Source organism: Taudactylus pleione, unplaced genomic scaffold, assembly GCF_031769625.1.
Source record: "Taudactylus pleione unplaced genomic scaffold, aTauple2 ptg000082l, whole genome shotgun sequence".
Classification (NCBI taxonomy): Eukaryota; Metazoa; Chordata; class Amphibia; order Anura; family Myobatrachidae; genus Taudactylus; species Taudactylus pleione.
Window position 1 is genome coordinate 5,379,634 of NW_028284484.1, and position 19,152 is coordinate 5,398,785.

General features: G+C 45.5%; 1 protein-coding gene across 2 annotated transcripts in view; it reads left to right on the forward strand.

The window, feature by feature from the left end:
- MORN1 (MORN repeat containing 1) overlaps positions 1 to 19,152 on the forward strand; it is a 735,456-nt gene that overhangs the window by 668,363 nt on the left and 47,941 nt on the right. For both annotated transcript variants that reach the window (XM_088468235.1, XM_088468237.1), the window contains one exon: positions 4,646 to 4,722. In XM_088468235.1, the coding sequence (XP_088324361.1) occupies positions 4,646 to 4,722 (77 nt within the window). The remainder of the gene's footprint in view (positions 1 to 4,645; positions 4,723 to 19,152) is intronic.

Consider the following 19,152-nt stretch of genomic DNA (forward strand, 5'->3'; position numbering starts at 1 on the left):
GTAGGATGCAAGCGGCCAGGAGGCGTATTTTTTCAAAAAACGACCGCAAGTTTTGTTCGCTCGTTCAGACCTAGAGGCGTGAACAGACCGCAAAGAGCGAACGGTTCATTTGAATAGCCACCCCTATTTTCTGGACGAGCGAGCGCTAATTGCGTCCGGCTCTTAACAGGACATTATACAGATATATTAGTTACTAAAAAATGACATGTATTAAAGCTGTCTGAGAGATTCCCTGTTTAAAAGATATACTGTAGTTCATCAACTTAAAGGGAATACACAGCTTATGTGTGCTTGAGCCCCCCAAATATTCATGCTGTCACTACCCATATCTATGGTAAATTTATGACCGTGGTGAGCACCCCCAATGATTTTAAAAACATTGGCGCCTATTTTTCAGCCTGTGATATTTTGCATATTTCGGGGACTGCTTCATAGGTGTTGTATGTACTCGTGTATTTTGTATTCTACATTCCTGAACGTCTAGATTTATCCTACATAGTATTCAGTTTTTGTTGTGTATCTTCTCATAAAAATAGAATTTTAAAAGATATATGTAATTATGTATGGAAAAGATCTGTCACCTTAAATCCAGTGTATACATACATCCAGAACAAAAATGAATTATTCATCATTATGAACTCCAAAACATGCACACAATGCCGTAGAAGGGTATCTCTGCTCTTTTGACCAGCACCCCCCTGCGCATGTGACATCATGGCATAACCACATCAAGCACTGGGGGGTATTGGGAGCAGGAAGATGGCTGTCGGGTGTGTCCTAAGAATGCACCCTGTAGATTTCCATGTAGCGGGGTACCTCTTCAAATTGCTGCTGGGGTACCAGCCATACTGACTCCTTGGCTGTACGCACTGGGCGGTGGCATCAGTCGCACACCCCTTGTTGTGGCGGGCCCTTCATGCAGTCTATGTAGGTGCAGGATTTACATCTAGTAGTAGTGTAACTTAAAGATCTCTGTAACTCAAAATAGAATATACAGTACTGTAAAGGGGTGTTCTTAGCTTGCATTTAACACTTTTTATATCTGTACTCCTTTAACACACGTGCAGGTTATCACATCAGATCCGCCTAACCAAGCACAAGATGTTGCAAATGCAATATAGGTTTAACTACAAATATGGACAAAAGGGTCCTGTTTCCCAGTTGGGAGTAAAGCAAAAAAGAGCAAGTAACTTTGCACCTTGGTAAAACCATGTTGCACTGCAGGTGGGGCAGATATAAACGGAGCCAGGGCCGTAGGTAGGGGTGTGCAAGCATTGCTACCACCTAGGGCACAGGGCTCTAGAGGGCAGAACCGTCTCTGCCCCTTCATCGGTTTGGCAGGGTGCTTGGAACGGTACCCTGCAGCCAGTAGTACTGCTTTAGTGTTGGATGCTCTGGCAGTGTGTAGAGCTGCTGGGGTGCCCTGGCAGCTATACACTATCACCTACCAGCAGCCCCCCCACCTTCCATGATGTCACTGGTTTGGTGGAGGCGGGCGGTTAAGGGCGGCTTGGAGGCCAGCTCCGCTGCTGAAATGTGCAGAGAGATTTGTATTTGAGAGGGGCATGTCCTAGCTTAAATATAAATTGCGGTATAAAAATATAGCTAGACAGCATTTGTGGGTTGCATGCAAAAGCAGCTAGTATTTACCCTACATGCAAAAATAATACATGTATATGCACCCCTTGCATAGCAACATGGTTTGACCAGATGGGATGGGTACGGGATGCCAGAACTCGGGATCCCGGCGGTCAAAATCCCGATGCCGGCATCCCGACAGGGTTAGAATACCAACACCTGTCGGGAGGTATCCTTAAACCTCCCCCTCTCCCTACCCTGACCCTCCCTGGTGTCTGAACCTAACCTCCCCTCCCTGCACCCTAAACCTAACCTCCCCCGTAGTGCCTAAACCTAACCTCCCTTCCCCGCACCCTAAACCTAACCTCCCCCCTAGTGCCTGACCTAACCCTCCCTCCTTAGTGCCTAACCTTTACCCTCCCCTAGTGCCTAACCCTAACCCTCCCCCCAACCCTGATACTTACTTTTGGCATGACAACAGTCGGGTTGCTGGCACCGGGATTCTGACAGGTGTCTGGATTCCGGTGCTGGTATTCTAAGCGCCGGCATCGCCTGTGTCAGGATATTGAATGTATCCCGACCAGATGCATGGCTACTTTCTCTTTTTTTGCTTTACTCCCAACTCAGATTCAGGCCCAGGTTATGCACGTACGCAATGTGACAATAGTGCACCAAGGTGAAAATTTACATTGTGCATTTAGGCCTTTTGTTCAGGTCTCTGAATTACTTATCCACATGGTTGGTTGAATAATTATAGAAAAAAATAATATAAATAAAGCATACTTATACGTAGAGTATACATTACTTTACCTTTAAGTATTTCCAAGTTTGGGGAATAGTTTTCTGTTTTGTCAGTTCTAAAGCATACAGTAGTTCTGTAACTTTTATATTATTTAGGTTACCTTATAAATAATAATTCAGTTATTAATGGTTTAAGGTATCTGACATAGAACCTGTGAATCCATGATTGGCATTGCGCCTTACGTTGCACACTTCCTGTATCCTCTGAGAGAAGATGAGGTTGCAAATTCGGCTAAGTGATGGCAAGGTATTAGCACACCCACTATGTCTTGGCTTTGTGTATGCAGATGCCCACCAGCCTGTCTTAAGACGCCCACTTGCGCACGTCATCTCCAGGAAGTGTATACAACCATCGGTACATCGTGTACCATCGGGAGCATTTGCAGCGCTTGAGGTTGACTATACCCTAGCGCAACCACTGCGAGCTCCCTCGCTGATAGGTTCAGATATCTGGAAATAAACATTGTGTCAGTTTAGTACCAAACATGCCATGTCTATCATGTTGTATACTATTAATATTAAATACATGCATTTTATATCATAATTAATAACTTTAATATAAACCATAATGTGCAGGAACCTTTTATGATTGCATGTATATTTATGATTATATGTAAGTATGCGTTGTGTGTCTTCATGCAGTGTAAAAGGTGCGCTGTGTGTTTCTAGTTATAATTGCAACTGTATATATATGTGTGCACGCATTATGGCTACCCATGTGATCGTTTAAGTACATACACATATATATACACACACACACACACACACACATATATATATATATATATATACATACACTCATATATATATATACACTCACATATATATATATATATATATATACACACACACACACTCATATATATATATATATATATATATATATATATATATATATTTATATACATATATATATCCTCAAACTGGTTATTATTTATTTTACTCCTATCTGAACTGAAAAAATTACAGACAATGGGGTTTTGTCCTGTTCATAGATGGAGCCAGCTTTGGCATACAATCTGATAATTTTAACAAAAGGCTCTCCTAATACAACTGTTAGTTCTACTTAACTACATCAGCATTGGATATAAGGCCTACATTTGTTAACAATAGCTACACGTCTGGCAATTGTTTATGAATCAACATTCAGGACACTTTTATTGTGCATATCAGTGTCTGGGTTACATTTCAATTACCACAGACATACTGTGTATATATTTGAAGTAAACACTCACAGTATCTTTGTGTATTCTTGATTATTTGTCACAGACATGTCTACAAGACAAGTCTGTCATCACTGAATATATGAAGTCTTTAAATATATATATTTATATGTGTATCCGTGCGTATGGGGTATGATAGGATTTTAAACAGTATGCAGTGGTAATGCGATCGCACGATGCTAATAACAGCATATTAGCATCACATACCATGGTTTCATGCTGACGACACAAGATGGCGTAGTCAGAGGCAACCTAAAATGGCATCGCTCGATATTAATTTTAAGATCTGGTCTCAGCCAATCATCCGGCTTCGACAGACCCTGGTAGTTACATGGGTTGGATTGCCAGGTCACTTGATCCGGGTTATTTTTCTGGAACCCTTTTACACTGAGCTGCGACCCGGGTAGACCCAGCAATAACCCAGGTTTTAGCTCTGGTGTAAAAGGGGTATTACTGCACTCATCTGACCGAGCTACAGTTTATTAGTAAATTGTGTCAGTATTTTCTATCACCACAGTAAAAAAATGGAGTCCTAGGAATGCAATTATTGTGGTTCCACTCAGGGGAACAGACAACGTGCTGCTGTATAGTAAATCAGCGTCTAAAAAGTGTATTAGTGCAGTAACTTACTGTGCAAAAATAAATTAACTGCACCAGGGAACTACAAGGTCAGTGCTGATTTACTTTGGTATGCCATGACGTACACATGGGAATAGGAAGTTAATTACTGTCAAACCTTTGTCTATTATTAGATATAATCACTAATTCATGTATTGTTTTTTCTGTTTTGAATGATTTACTGTTGTCCTATAAATATTGCTTAATGTTTTATTATTTACTAACTGTTCATCTTCTCAACATTAAACATGTTTTGATGTATTCCCCCACTTTTTAGGATTGAATGTTGGTTAAGGACAGAGAACAGTTTACCTATTGCCAACAATTTTTTTTTAAACATATGTCTTGTTTTACTTTGCACAATGCAGATAAATCTTTACTGGTTATTTTCTGTACACTTACATGCTTATGCTTCTATGTTTCAGATCAGAGCTAATAAATAAAGAGCGCAAGGGGAGAAGAGAGAACCCTATGGAGGACAGCAGTAACACTGCCAGGCCAGGTAACATAACCATTTATTCCAAAGTTATAATTTGTGGCTGACCCAATATTCATAGGTATGCAGTGACTACATTTGCACCCTGTGCCACCTCTGCCCCCTAAACGCATGACGTCACTCAGAGGATAAGGGCTGACGGCACCCGGAAGTGCAGCACTGCCTAGAGCATCCTAAGGATGTTCTGAGCAGCTGTACAGATGGCAGGGTGAATGCCCAGAGCATCCAGAGGACACTCCAGGCGGCACTACCGCAGCAATATTGCTAGCACCATTCCAGCCATCCTGCTAGCCATAAGCAGGGGCCGTGGAGCAGCGACAGTGCCGCCCACAGAGCTCAGCGTTCTGTGCGGCGGCACCGCTCGCACACCCCTAGTTACGGCCCTGTTAGTATGTATCTAAATATTGTGGTAGAAGCACTGAAGAAGTCTCCAGTAAACCCAGGGCCCTTGGTTCCCGAAGTGACAGTAGCTAAAACCCTGTCGGCAGTTCAACAGCAGGAAGTTAAGGAATTTATTAGCAGAAATAGAGTTTTGTTTTCAGATAAACCGGGCAAAACCACAGTCATTAAACATGACATAATCACTGACCCAGGGGTTATGATTAACCTAAAGCCCTATAGATTACCAGAAGCTCAAAGAGAATCTGTAGCTAAAGAAATTTAAAAAATGTTTGATTTGGATGTAATTGAAGAATCGCGTAGTGAGTGGTCAAGTCCCATTGTGCTTATTCCAAAACCTGATGGGAGTGTGCGTTTCTGCAACGATTTCCGAAAATTGAACAGTGTGTCAAAGTTCGATGCCTACCCTATGTCTAGGGTGGATGAACTAATTGAAAAACTAGGAACAGACAGGTATTTAACCCCTCTAGACTTAACCAAAGGGTATTGGCAAGTGCCGTTAACTGAGAATGCCAAAGAAAAGACAGCCTTTTCTGTACCAGAAGGGTTGTCCCAATACAAGATGTTGCCCTTTGGGTTACATGGGGCACCGGCTACCTTTCAAAGCGTGATGGATAGAATTCTAAGGCCCCATAGACAGTATGTTGCTGCTTATCTAGGTGATGTGGTCATTCATAGACCTGATTGGCAACCTCACTTGCCCAGAGCGGAAGGAGTGTTTGACTCCATCTATAGGGCAGGATTGACAGCCAACCCCAAAAAATGTTGTCTAGGGATGGAAGAAGTAAAGTATCTTGGATACACCATTGGCAGAGGTTTGATAAAGCCACAGCTTAATAAAATTGAGAAATACAAAACTGGCCACGACCCCTGAATAAGAAGCAGGTGAGAGCCTTCTTCGGAATTACTGGGTATTATAGGAGATTTATACCCAATTTTGCCACCTTTGCAGTCCCACTAACTGACCTCACCAAAGGCAAACAAGAAGTCATGGTTAAATGGAGTCCTGAAGCAGAGAAGGCTTTTCAGGGGTTAAAAATTGCATTGTGTACCCAACCAGTTCTGATGACCCCTGATTTTAACAGGGAGTTTGTTGTGCAAACTGAGGAATCAGAAGTAGGCATAGGAGCGATCCTGTCCCAGAGTAAAGAAGGTGAAGAACACCCTATTTGTTACTTAAGCAGGAAGTTGAATGTACATAAGAGAAACTATGCTACGGTCAAGAAAGAAGCGTTGGCCATAAAGTGGGCATTAGAAACTCTCAGGTACTACTTGATGGGAAGGAAGTTCAGGCTGATCACTGGCCATGCCCCTTTGAAATGGTTGTCAGAGAACAAAGTGAGCAATGGGAGAATAACAAGGTGGTTCTTGGCTTTAAGTTTACAGTCGAACACAGGCCAGGAAGCCAGCTGGCCAATGCATGTGCTTTGTCACGTGTTCATTGTTTGGGGGCTGCAGTTGTTCCGCCCCACAGGTCGAAACAAAGGGGGGATATGTGTCAGAAGTACTGGAGAAGTCTGGGATGGCATATATGTGTGTCCCAGATTCCTACTCTATGTGTTTTAAAAGCCCCAGGAAAAGTCTGTTATGTCTAACAGACCAGAAGTGTCGACCTTTGGTAAAAGCCGGATAATGGGTCCTAGGGGTGTGGATGTGAGAAGAGAAGGGAGGGCTCCATCCACAGGCCATTCCAGGTGTTGGGCCTTTCAGTCTGAGAGCAGGCTGATTAGTAGTTGCACCTGGAAGTGGCTCAGATAAGCTGTGTTAGGTTTTGTTTCAGTGTCTCACAGACACTGAGGTTTATTCAGAGACACTGTGATATTTGAAAGTGCTGTGTTTGTGTTTGTGGTAAGACAGTAGGCCCTACCACTTGTAGAGAGGGAATAACCTGTCTAGTTAGTGCCCAGATGGGCTAGATTTATTTTTATGTTTTGTTTATTTTGTTGTGTATATTGCACAATAAAACTGGTTCCGACCAGCTTGCACGAAAACCCTGGACTGGTGTGCTGTTTCCCTACCCCGACTATATCACACTATGTATTCACTAGTGACTTTTATCTCACGCCTCGGTAATGACACAGGTTTCTTTAACCTGTTTCGTATGCATGTTTCTAACTTTTGAGGAACAAATCCCTCGTGATATACCGTCGGACATCCCCATCATCATCATCATCATCTTTGATGATTTCCAACATCTTTATTAGTAATTCACATTTTCTTTCTGCCTCTAAAATACTGTCTGTAACCTCCCCCCCCCTTGACCTCTAGCTGCTCTGTTAATTTCCTCAACAATCCCAGAAGTTCAATCAATAGGACCGACATCTAAGAATTAGGTCTCCACATTAATTACTTGTACTCAAAGAAAGAGGTGTCACAGCAGGTGGTGACACCCGGTGCGGCACCTCTAGTCCCCTCGTGTGTGCTGAAGGGGGCATGGCCTTGTGCCCGTGAGACCGGACACCTGATTTGTACCATTTAGGGGCATGACCGTGTCCTCGTCACGCTGGGTCTTGCCCCCAGCCTCTCCAGGACAGAGCATATGACACTGCACCTCTTCTTGGTGACACCACAGAAGGGAGTGACACCAAAATAGCAGAGCAGCTCTGCTATTTTGTATCACCCATGGTGGCCCGCACCCCCCTAGTGATGCCACTGACTCAAAGTAAACACAGAAACCTATTTCCAACAAAACTGCATTGACATTAATAAATGGGAGTACATAGGGGTATATTTTAGCACAATTCATATTTTAAATGCAATTGTGATGTGATAATATCACATCACGATATTTGATTTATCACTGGGATGTATCTAAAATGAGGTGCTGGGACAGAGCTTGCGAGAAAGCTCTGTCCCTGCAATGTGTCTGCATTAGGCATTCGCAAAACTAAAAGTCTTCACCTACGGGGGCACACACTGCACATGCCCATTAAGGCAGTGCAGCGCGTGGAGTAGGATCATGCAGCCTGTGTCTGATATAATAGAAAATAAATAGAAATAAACTTACCTGCACCCAGGGATCTCTGATCGGTGAGCTGCTTCTGTAACCTTATTAACTGATCTGTGTGGTCAGTTGAGGTGCCGGCCAGGACTTTCACTGCACTTTAGCTGAGACCACACAGCTTCAGCTGATCATGTTAACCTGGGTACACACCTGATAGATATATCTGCAGATGATGGTTGTTCATACACACTGACCAACCATCATCTGTCACCTGGCCGGGGGTCCCGCTGGCCAGGGGTCGTGTTGCTCCCCCTTCACAGGTAGCTTGTGCAGCAAGTGTACCAGCAATCGTCTGACCGCCCGTACACACAGCATGATGCGCAGATATATCTGCCATAAGCTGTGCTGCACAGCCGACACAATACGTCTGCGAACAATGTCATTCAGGGGCGTCACAAGGGGGTGCGGGCCGCTCCGGGTGTCGCCCTCCAAGGAGGTGACACCAAAATCTGCACACTCATGCCTGCACCCCCCTGCCGTCACACTCCTGCCCGCACCATTCCCCACCACCATATTCCTACCCGCACCCACCCTCCAGCCGCCGCAGGGAGGCTCCATTTGCTGGGTGCCCGCTGAGATTTTGTTACCAGCTGGTGCCCGGCTCCTTCCCCGCAGTGGCAGCCGGACCCTGCGGACCCTGGAGCTCACTCCTGAGCTCCAGGTTCCGGCTCCTGCAGTGAGTACTATGGGAGAGATGTCATAACGTCTCTCCCATAGATCCGAGGAGCGATCAGACCAGACGGCAGCGGACGCAGGAGCGGGGCTTAAAGTAAGTATTTTGTTTGTATTTTTAATTGTATTTTTATTTAGAGGCACTACCACTTGGGGCATTTCTACTGGGGACACTACTAATGGGCATTACTAATGGGTGCATTACTACTGGGGGCACTACTATAGGGGACATTACTAATGGGGGCAGTACTAAGGGGGGCACTACTAATGGCATTATCACTGGGTCCACTACTAATGGGGGCGTTACTACTGAGGGCACTACTAATGACATTACTACTGGGGGCACTACTATAGGGGGCATTACCACTTGGGCCACTACAAATGGGGGCACTACTACAGGGTGCGTTACTAATGGGGGCACTACTAATGGGTGCATTACTACTGGGGGCACTACTAATGTGGGCATTGCACAGGGGGCACTGTATAAGGGGCACTGCTACTTTTTGCACTGCATAAGGGGCATCACAACTGGGGGCACTGCATAGGGGGCACCAATACTGGGGGCATTGTGTAAGGAGCACCACTGCTGTGGGTATTGTATATGGGGCACTACTACTGTGGGCATTCTGTACAAGGGGCATTAATGTGGGCATCATGTAAAAGGGGTACTACTGTGTGTCATAACATGAATAAGGGATACTGTGGGGCGTAATTTGAATTGGGGATACTATTGTGTGACTATGTTCCTTTTTCCCCGAGACCACAACCCCATTTTGTGCACCGCGCACCTTAGGTGCACGCTGTCCTCTTATTGACAAATCGCAGAGGAAGGGGGAGTTCCATCACGTCTCTAGGACCACTTTAAGCACTGCTACCCAGAATGCCGGACACGATGTCATGCCCGCCGGGTGCGCCTGGCACTCTGGGATGAGCACAGTGTGACTGCTGGACTGGTAAGGGGAGAGAGTTCGCGGAGCTGCGCACCTTTTTTTTGGTGGAGGAGGGGGGTGGGGTATCACCCTGACTTACAGCGCCAGGTGACACCAACCCTAGTGACGCCACTGACGTAATTCACAGACATATCATCTGTACACACTGGCCGATGCAAACACGATATATCGGCTGTTCAATTAACATCCGATATGACGGCCACTGTGTACCCAGAATTACAACAGCAGCCCACCTATCAGAGATGCCTGACACACACACACACGATGGTAAAGAAGGAGTTACAAATCTGTATCCGATCACTGGCTAAATTTATGTCAGCCTCAACTAAATGTCAACGTTATCTGTTCCTTTATAAACTATATATTTTTCCTAACAAAGAGAAAAAAATTGTACCCCATCATGTCATGAATACGATAAAACTCTAGAATGGGAGGAAATAGTTAACAATAATATCGGAAATGTTTTTAAGCTTCATTTTGGTGTAAATTTGCTACTTCTTGTATCTGCTTATAAATGTAATTTGAAGAAATACAGTTAACTTTTTAGAGAAATAAAAAAAAGATTGTATTTTATACGTACAGCTGTCTGCGCTAAAACAATAGAACTCAGATTGTATAGCATTTCCAATTGATTGTAAAAATCAAGGTCCATCACATAGATTGTTAACTTGATTCCAATTAACAGTGACATGTAAACACATGGGATATGCAAGCGGAACGGCGGTACAGTGCAGTAAGTAAGCACAAGGATTCCATAATAACCTTTGCACCAGTAATACTCCTACACAACTGACATTGAGGTGGGGGTCTTTCTTACTTGTAAAGAGAATGCACTGTTCTAGTTAAAAAGCCGCTGTTTTCTATTTCAAAATGAATAACACACATGGCAGAATACCTCTGCAAATATCTTTTCTTGACATGATACATGTGGAAAGTGTAGATCATGACCCATATCTGTGATGTGTGAAAACAAAAAAACATGTTTTAAGAAATAAATTTGGCCTTTTTATTTTACCCATTTTCTAACAAAAGTTCTCTTGTTCTGTTGATACAGATGATCAATCGGCCAGATTACTTGTCTCAGTAATGCCAGGGCGGTTATCCCTACTTAAACTATGCTTCATTTCATTACATAGCACAGACAGTTCATTTACAATCCAGCATTAAAGGCTCTTTAATGGGGAATACCTCTGCCCACCTGTTGCGAAACTAGAAGAATAATTTCTCTCTGTTTGTTTAATGAAACATCTGACTATAAAGGTATTTCTGCTAAACAGATAGTCTGTATTCTTGACCCAGTTTTGAACAGGGAGGAATTTGAATGGTAGGATGACTTATTATTTAAAAGGAACTTAAAGGGAATGCCCAAGAAAACTGTAGTTACCATTAAAAAAAAAGTTTACAGTAATTGAAATATTTGCATTAAATATAAATGTAGTGCCTTTTATTTTTATATTTATGGTTCCTGCCTCTGGGCAGTTGGTGGACAACAGAAAAAAAGGGGATTTTCCCTCCAGCACACTGCAGCAATCCTATCGGACGTGAACCCCATAATGTTAGGGACGTTGGTATAGAGGAGCATTGACGTTTGGCCCAGCGCTTATTCATATATTTGCAAATGTATGTAAACCAATACCTCTGAATTTCTATTATCATGTAGGATTCAAGTATTTTTGTTTTTGCTGCAGTGTGCTGGAGGGAAAATCCCCTTTTTTTCTGTAGCTCAGTGTAAACTAGGGGCGAGCGGGTTCGGATTTCTGAAATCCGAACCCCCCGAGCCCCCCCGATCCGAGTTCGATCCGAGTCAGGCTCGACTTTTCCCGCCTGACTCGGATCTGAAATCGAGGCAAAACGTCATCATCCCGCCTTCCGAGTCTCGCGGGTTTTGGATCCTATATAAGGTACCCGCGTCGGCGCCATTTTCTCACTCGGCTGTGGACAGTGAAGAGGGAGGGTGGGAGTTAGGGCTGTGTAGTGTAGTGTAGTGTAGTGCTGCTGTTGTCCACTACTTCAAAGTCCATAGGGGCTGGCTGTGTTGTGCTGTGCTGCTGTTGTTAATAGGGGCTGTGTCCACTACTTCAAAGTCCATAGGGGCTGGCTGGACTGTGTTGTGCAGTCAGTTCTCCATAGGGGCTGTGTCCACTCCAAAGTCCTGTGCAGTGTCCCAGTCCTAAAGGGGTGCTGTAGTGTTGTCCAGGGGGTGCACTGTCCATCAGGGGTGCTCCCCCCAAGTGCTAAAAAAATAATATATTTTCTGTGTTTGTGAATTGTGTGCGCAGTAGCTGCACGTGCATCAACAAAGTAGTGACAAGCGTGCGCCTGTGTCATAAGTAAAGGGCCGGCTGGCTTGACCGTTAAAGGGTGCTGTAACCCCCAAAGTACACTCCAGTCCAAACCAAAAAAATAATTATTTTCTGTGTTTGTGAATTGTGTGCGCAGTAGCCGCACGTGCATCAACCAAGTAGTGCCAAGCGTGCGCCTGTGTCATAAGTAAAGGGCCGGCTGGCTTGACCGTTAAAGGGTGCTGTAACCCCCGAAAGTACACTCCAGTCCAAACCAAAAAAAAAATAATTTTCTGTGTTTGTGAATTGTGTGCGCAGTAGCCGCACGTGCATCAACAAAGTAGTGCCACGCGTGCGCCTGTGTCATAAGTAAAGGGCCGGCTGGCTTGAACGTTAAGGGTGCTGTAACCCCCGAAAGTACACTCCAGTCCAAACCAAAAAAAAAAATATTTTCTGTGTTTGTGAATTGTGTGCGCAGTAGCCGCACGTGCATCAACAAAGTAGTGCCAAGCGTGCGCCTGTGTCATAAGTAAAGGGCCAGCTGGCTTGACCGTTAAAGGGTGCTGTAACCCCCAAAGTACACTCCAGTCCAAACCAAAAAAAAAATTATTTTCTGTGTTTGTGAATTGTGTGCGCTGTAGCCGCACGTGCATCAACAAAGTAGTGCCAAGCGTGCGCCTGTGTCATAAGTAAAGGGCCGGCTGGCTTGACCGTTAAAGGGTGCTGTAACCCCTAAAGTACACTCCAGTCCAAACCAAAAAAAAAATTATTTTCTGTGTTTGTGAATTGTGTGTGCAGTAGCCGCACGTGCATCAACAAAGTAGTGCCAAGCGTGCGCCTGTGTCATAAGTAAAGGGCCGGCTGGCTTGACCGTTAAAGGGTGCTGTAACCCCCAAAGTACACTGCAGTCCAAACCAAAAAAAAAATTATTTTCTGTGTTTGTGAATTATGTGTGCAGTAGCCGCACGTGCATCAACAAAGTAGTGCCAAGCGTGCGCCTGTGTCATAAGTAAAGGGCCGGCTGGCTTGACCGTTAAAGGGTGCTGTAACCCCCGAAAGTACACTCCAGTCCAAACCAAAAAAAAAATTATTTTCTGTGTTTGTGAATTGTGTGTGCAGTAGCCGCACGTGCATCAACAAAGTAGTGCCAAGCGTGCGCCTGTGTCATAAGTAAAGGGCCGGCTGGCTTGACCGTTAAAGGGTGCTGTAACCCCCTAAAGTACACTCCAGTCCAAACCAAAAAAAAAATTATTTTCTGTGTTTAGCCGCACGTATATATCAAATTGATATAACATAAATGGAGGACCAAACTTTCTCCGATAAAAATAAAATAGAGAAAGATCAAGAACCACTTCCTCCTAGTGCTGAAGCTGCTGCCACTAGTCATGACATAGACAATAACATGCCATCAACGTCGTCTGCCAAGGCCGATGCCCAATGTCATAGTAGAGGGCACATACAATCCCAAATGGCAAAGTTCAGGAAAATGACCTTGAAAAAGACATTTAAATCAGCTGAAGAGAAACGTAAACTTGCCAATATGCCATTTACGACACGGAGTGGCAAGGAACGGCTAAGGTCAATCCCTAGTATGTTCATGACTAGTGGTTCAGCTTCACATGACGATGGAAGCCCTCCTCCCACTAAAAAAATCAAAAGAGTTAAGCTGGCAAAAGCACAGCTAAGAACTGTGCTTTCTAAGAAGATATCACAAATCCCCAAGGAGAGTCCAAGTGTGGTGGTGGTTGCGATGCCTGACCTTCCCAGCACTGGACGGGAAGAGGTGGCTCTTTCCACCATTTGCACGCCCCCTGCAAGTGCTGAAAGGAGCACCCACAGTCCACTTGCTGATATGCAAATTGAAGATGTCACTGTTGAAGTACAACAGGATGAGGATACTGGTGTAGCTGGCGCTGAGGAGGAAGTTGGCGAGGAGGATTCTGATGGTGATGTGGTTTGTTTAAATCAGGCTCCGGGGGAGACAGTTGTTGTCCGTGGGATGAAAAAGCCCATCACGGTCATGCCTGGGCAGAAGACCAAACATTCCACCTCTTTGGTCTGGCAATATTTCTATCCAAATCCGGACAACAACTGTCTTGCCATATGTACCATATGTAAAGGTGAAATAAGTAGGGGTAGGGACGTCAACCACCTAGGAACATCCTCCCTTATACGGCACCTGCAGCGCGTTCATAAAAAGTTACTGTCAAGTTCAGAAACTTTGGCTAAGACCGTAAGCAGTCCAGGGACACCTAAATCCCGTTGTCCTGTTGTATCCAAGCGCCTGCAAACCACATCGTCAACTCCCTCCTCGTCAATTTCCTCCTTAGTCAGGATCGGAAGTAGTCCTGCAGGCCATGTCACTGGCATGACTGACTCTCCTATCCGGGATTCCTCCGGAGGATCCTGCATTGCTACGCCTACTGCTGCCGCTGCTGCTGTTGCTGCTGCTGGGAGTCGTTCATCATCCCAGAGAGGAAGTAGGAACACCACTACTTTTACTAAACAATTGACCCTCCAACAGTCCTTAGCGAGGAGGATGAAGTACGACAGCAGTCATCCTGAAGCAAAACGTATAACTGAGGCCTTGACTGCTATGTTGGTGTTAGACGTGCGTCCGGTATCCGCCATTAGTGCAGTGGGATTTAGACAATTAATGGAGGTAGTGTGTCCCCGGTTCCAAATCCCGTCTAGATTCCACTTCACTAGGCAGGTGATACCGAGACTGTACAGAAACGTCAGAAAAAGTGTCCTCAGTGTCCTGAAAAATGCCGTTGTACACAATGTCCACTTAACCACGGACATGTGGACAAGTGGAACAGGGCAGACTAAGGACTATATGACTGTGACAGCCCACTGGGTAGATGTATCACCTTACGCAGCAACAGCAGCAGCGTCACCAGTAGCAGCATCTCAGAAACGCCAGCTCGTTACAAGGCAGGCTACGCTGTGTATCACCGGTTTCAGTAAGAGGCACACCGCCGACAACCTCTTAGAGAAACTGAGGGAAATCATCGCCCAGTGGCTTACCCCACTTAGACTCTCCTGGGGATTTGTGATATCTGACAACGCCACCAATATTGTGCGGGCATTACATCTGGGCAAATTCCAGCACGTCCCATGTTTTGCTCACACAATAAACTTGGTGGTGCAGAATTTTCTGAAAAGCGACAGGGGCGTGCAGGAGACGCTTTGGGTGGCCCGAAAAATTTCTGGCCACTTTTGCCATTCAGCGACTGCGTGCCGAAGACTGGAGCGCCAGCAAACACTCTTGAACCTGCCCCGCCATCACCTGAAGCAAGAGGTTGTGACGCGGTGGAACTCAACCCTCTATATGCTTCAGAGGATGGAGGAGCAGCAAAAGGCCATACAAGCCTATACATCCACCTATGACATAGGCAAAGGAGGGGGTATGCACCTGACTCAAGCGCAGTGGAGAATGATTTCCGTGTTGTGCAAGGTTCTCCAGTCCTTCGAACTTGCCACACGTGAAGTCAGTTCAGACACTGCCAGCTTGAGTCAGGTCATTCCCCTCATCAGGCTTTTGCAGAAGCAGCTGGAGAAAGTGAAGGAGGAGCTAAGACGGAGCGATTCCGCTCGGCATGTGGGACTTGTGGATGAAGCCCTTCATTCGCTTTGCCAGGATTCCAGGGTGGTCAATCTGTTGAAATCAGACCACTACATTTTGGCCACCGTGCTCGATCCTAGGTTTAAAGCCTATGTGGTGTCTCTCTTTCCGGCCGACACAAGCCTGCAGAGGTGCAAAGACCTGCTGGTGAACACACTGTCAGCTGAAGCGGAACGTGACACGTCAATGGCTCCTTCTTCATTTTCTCCCGCAACTGGGGGCTGCCAGGAAAAAACTTAGGTATCCTAAGCAACCCGCTGGCGGTGATGCAGGGCAGGCAGGACCAAGTTTGGACATCTGGTCCGGACTGAAGGACCTGGCAACAATTTCTGACATGTCTACTGTCACTGCATATGATACTGTCACCATTGACAGAATGGTGGAGGATTACATCGGTGACAGCATCCAAGTAGGCATGTCAGACAGTCCATACCTGTACTGGCAGGAAAAAGAGGCAATTTGGAGGCCCCTGTACAAACTGGCTCTATTTTACCTGAGTTGCCCCCCCTCCAGTGTGTACTCCGAAAGAGTGTTTAGTGCAGCCGGGAACCTTGTCAGCGAAAGGCGTAGGAGGTTGCTTCCACAGAATGTGGAGAAGATGATGTTCATCAAAATGAATTATCAGCTCTTCCAGGGAGACCAGCCTCCAGAAGGTACAGAGGGACCTGTGGTGGTGGATTCAAGTGGGGACGAGTTAATACTTTGTGAGGATGAGGATGTACACACTGAAGAGGGTGAGGAATCGGTGGATGAGGAGGATGAGGATGACATCTTGCCTCCGTAGAGCCAGTTTGTGCAGGGACACATTAATTGCCAGCTTGTTTTGTGGGGGCCCAAACGAACCAATCATTTCAGCCACAGTTGTGTGGCATACCCTGGCGCTGAAATGATTGATTTGTTAAAGTGTGCATGTCCTGTTTATACAACATAAGGGTGGGTGGGAGGGCCCAAGGACAATTCCATCTTGCACCTCTTTTTTTTCTTTGCATTATGTACAGTTTGGGGCCTAGTTTTTCTAACTGCCATCCTGTCTGCCACTGCAGTGTCACTCCTAGATGGGTCACGTGTTTGTGCCGCCCACTCGTGTCGCTTAGCATAGTCATCCAGCTACCTCGGTGCAACCTTTTGGACATAAAAACACTATTGTGAGGTGTGAGGTGTTCGGAATAGACTGGAAATGAGTGGAAATTAAGGTTATTGAGGTTAATAATAGCATAGGAGCAGAAAAACCTACAAATTCTGTGATTTTAGCTGTTTTTATGCTTTTTTTCCAAAAAAATACAGATCCAAAACACAAAACCCAGAACCCAAAACACGGAAGGGTGGTTTTGGCAAAACCAATCCAGATCCAAAACACGAAGAAAGATCCAGATCCAAAACCAAAACACAAAACACGAAAAGTGGCCGGTGCACACCCCTAGTGTAAACCCCACCCTTTACGAGCACCTGTGCAATGTCATTAAGTTGATGTGAGCGACCACCATACTTTTTGTTTGCAGTTCTGTGAGGCATGAAAGGAGCCAGCATTGGGAGGATGTGTTGGTCTGAATAGTGCCATTAGGAGGTTTCTGGGGTACCTTCTAGGTGAGTCTGCTCTCAGCTTATACATGTACTGTTATTATGCAGTACATTAATTTGTAATTATATGACCCAGAGTGGGTGCTACTATTAGGTAGCAACAATTATTTTGGGGTGAGCGTTTGGGCGTGGGGCCCCCAAGGTTGCTCTGGCTGGGCCTTTTTTCAGGGCATCACCACTTAATTCACATAGATATTTTTTTATCACCTTTCTATTTATTTGTCTATTATTTGTCATTTTAACCCCTTACCATTAACACTTATTGATTTATCTTTACACAACTATACTTTATACTTCACTTTCACCCTTTTTTCCATTATTCGTGTGATGCCCTGGGGATGGTCCTTGGCTGGATTCTTTTGGGGTTCCCTGCGTCTCGGTCGTGAACCCCATAATGTTAGGGACGCTGGTATAGAGGAGCCTTGACGTTTGGCCCAGCGCTTATTCATATATTTGCAAATGTATGTAAACCAATACCTCTGAATATCAATTATCATGTAGGATTCAAGTATTTTTGTTTTTGCTGCAGTGTGATGGAGGGAAAATCCCCCTTTTTTCTGTAGCTCAGTGTAAACCCCACCCTTTATGAGCACCTGTGCAATGTCATTAAGTTGATGTGAGCGACCACCATACTTTTTGTTTGCAGTTGGTAGACAATACAGGTACAGTGTTGGTTCCTGTCCCTGGGCAGCACGTAGATACAGGTACAGTGCTGGATCCTGTCCCTGGGCAGCTGGTGGATACAGGTACAATGCTGGTCCCTGTCCCTGGGCAGCTGGTGGATTCATGTACAGAGCTGATTCCTGGCCCTGGGCAGTTGGTGGATACAGGTACAGTACTGGTTCCTGGCCCTAGGCAGTTGGTGGATACAGGTACAGCGCAGGTTCCTGGCTCTGGAAAGTTGGTGGATACAGGTACAGCACTGATTCCTGGCTCTGGAAAGTTGGTGGATACAGGTACAGTGTTGGTTGCTGGCTTTGGAAAGTCGGTTGATACAGGTACAGCACTGGTTCCTGGTCTCAGGCCCTGGTATAGTTTGTCCTCAGCTAAGGGTTCAGTAGCTGGAGGGCTAGGGTGAGTTGGAGGTAGGAGACGAGGTGGCAAAATATAAGTCTTCCTCATAGGCTACTCGCAAATGTTGGTGAGACCTGCTTCAAGGCGCGGAGTCTAATCCACTTGATGGTGTTCACCAGTGACCCCTCCAAGCGGGATATGGGTTTCGCTGCACCAAGTTAACAGGTCGTGGTCCCCGGAGTAGGTATCTGGGAGTAGCAAGAAGACCAGGACAAGACTATGAATGTACTGGAGGAACAACTAGGAGGATCAGCAGGATGAGGCAGATAGCAATGGGAACAACTCTGGGGTTCCAGACAGAGTTTAGCTGTACTGGGGAGCTAGATGCTAAATGGCGAAGAATACTGCTTCAGTGATTTGGTCGCTGAGTAGCAATGGGTAACAGCGTGGAGGTTTGACAATGTGTAATGGATGTTTCAGGTGGCTGCGTATCCATATGCTGAATAGAGATGGGTGACAGCTCGAATTAACCAGAAGCTGTATAGCGATGTTAGCTAGCAAGGTATCCAGATGCTGAATGAACACTAGAGAATCAAAGTTGTGCAGGCAACTTCCTGTTCCAAGAGTTGAACTAAAATACCCTTAGGTATTGGTTGAATGAGGCAGCTGACTGACCGCAGGCTACCAGTGGAGGATAGTAGTCAGATGACACGAACCAAAATGGCGGTGCCCATGTCAACGCCAGTGTCAACCAAGATGTTCACATAAGGATTCTAGCAGACCCTGAGGAGAAAATTCAGCCACTACTGGTTCCTAGGCCTGACATCCGCAGGCATCGGAGCACGCAGACGCCGGTGTAGGGGTGAGTAGCGGCCGATCCCATGCCACATCCTGACACCTGGCTCTGGA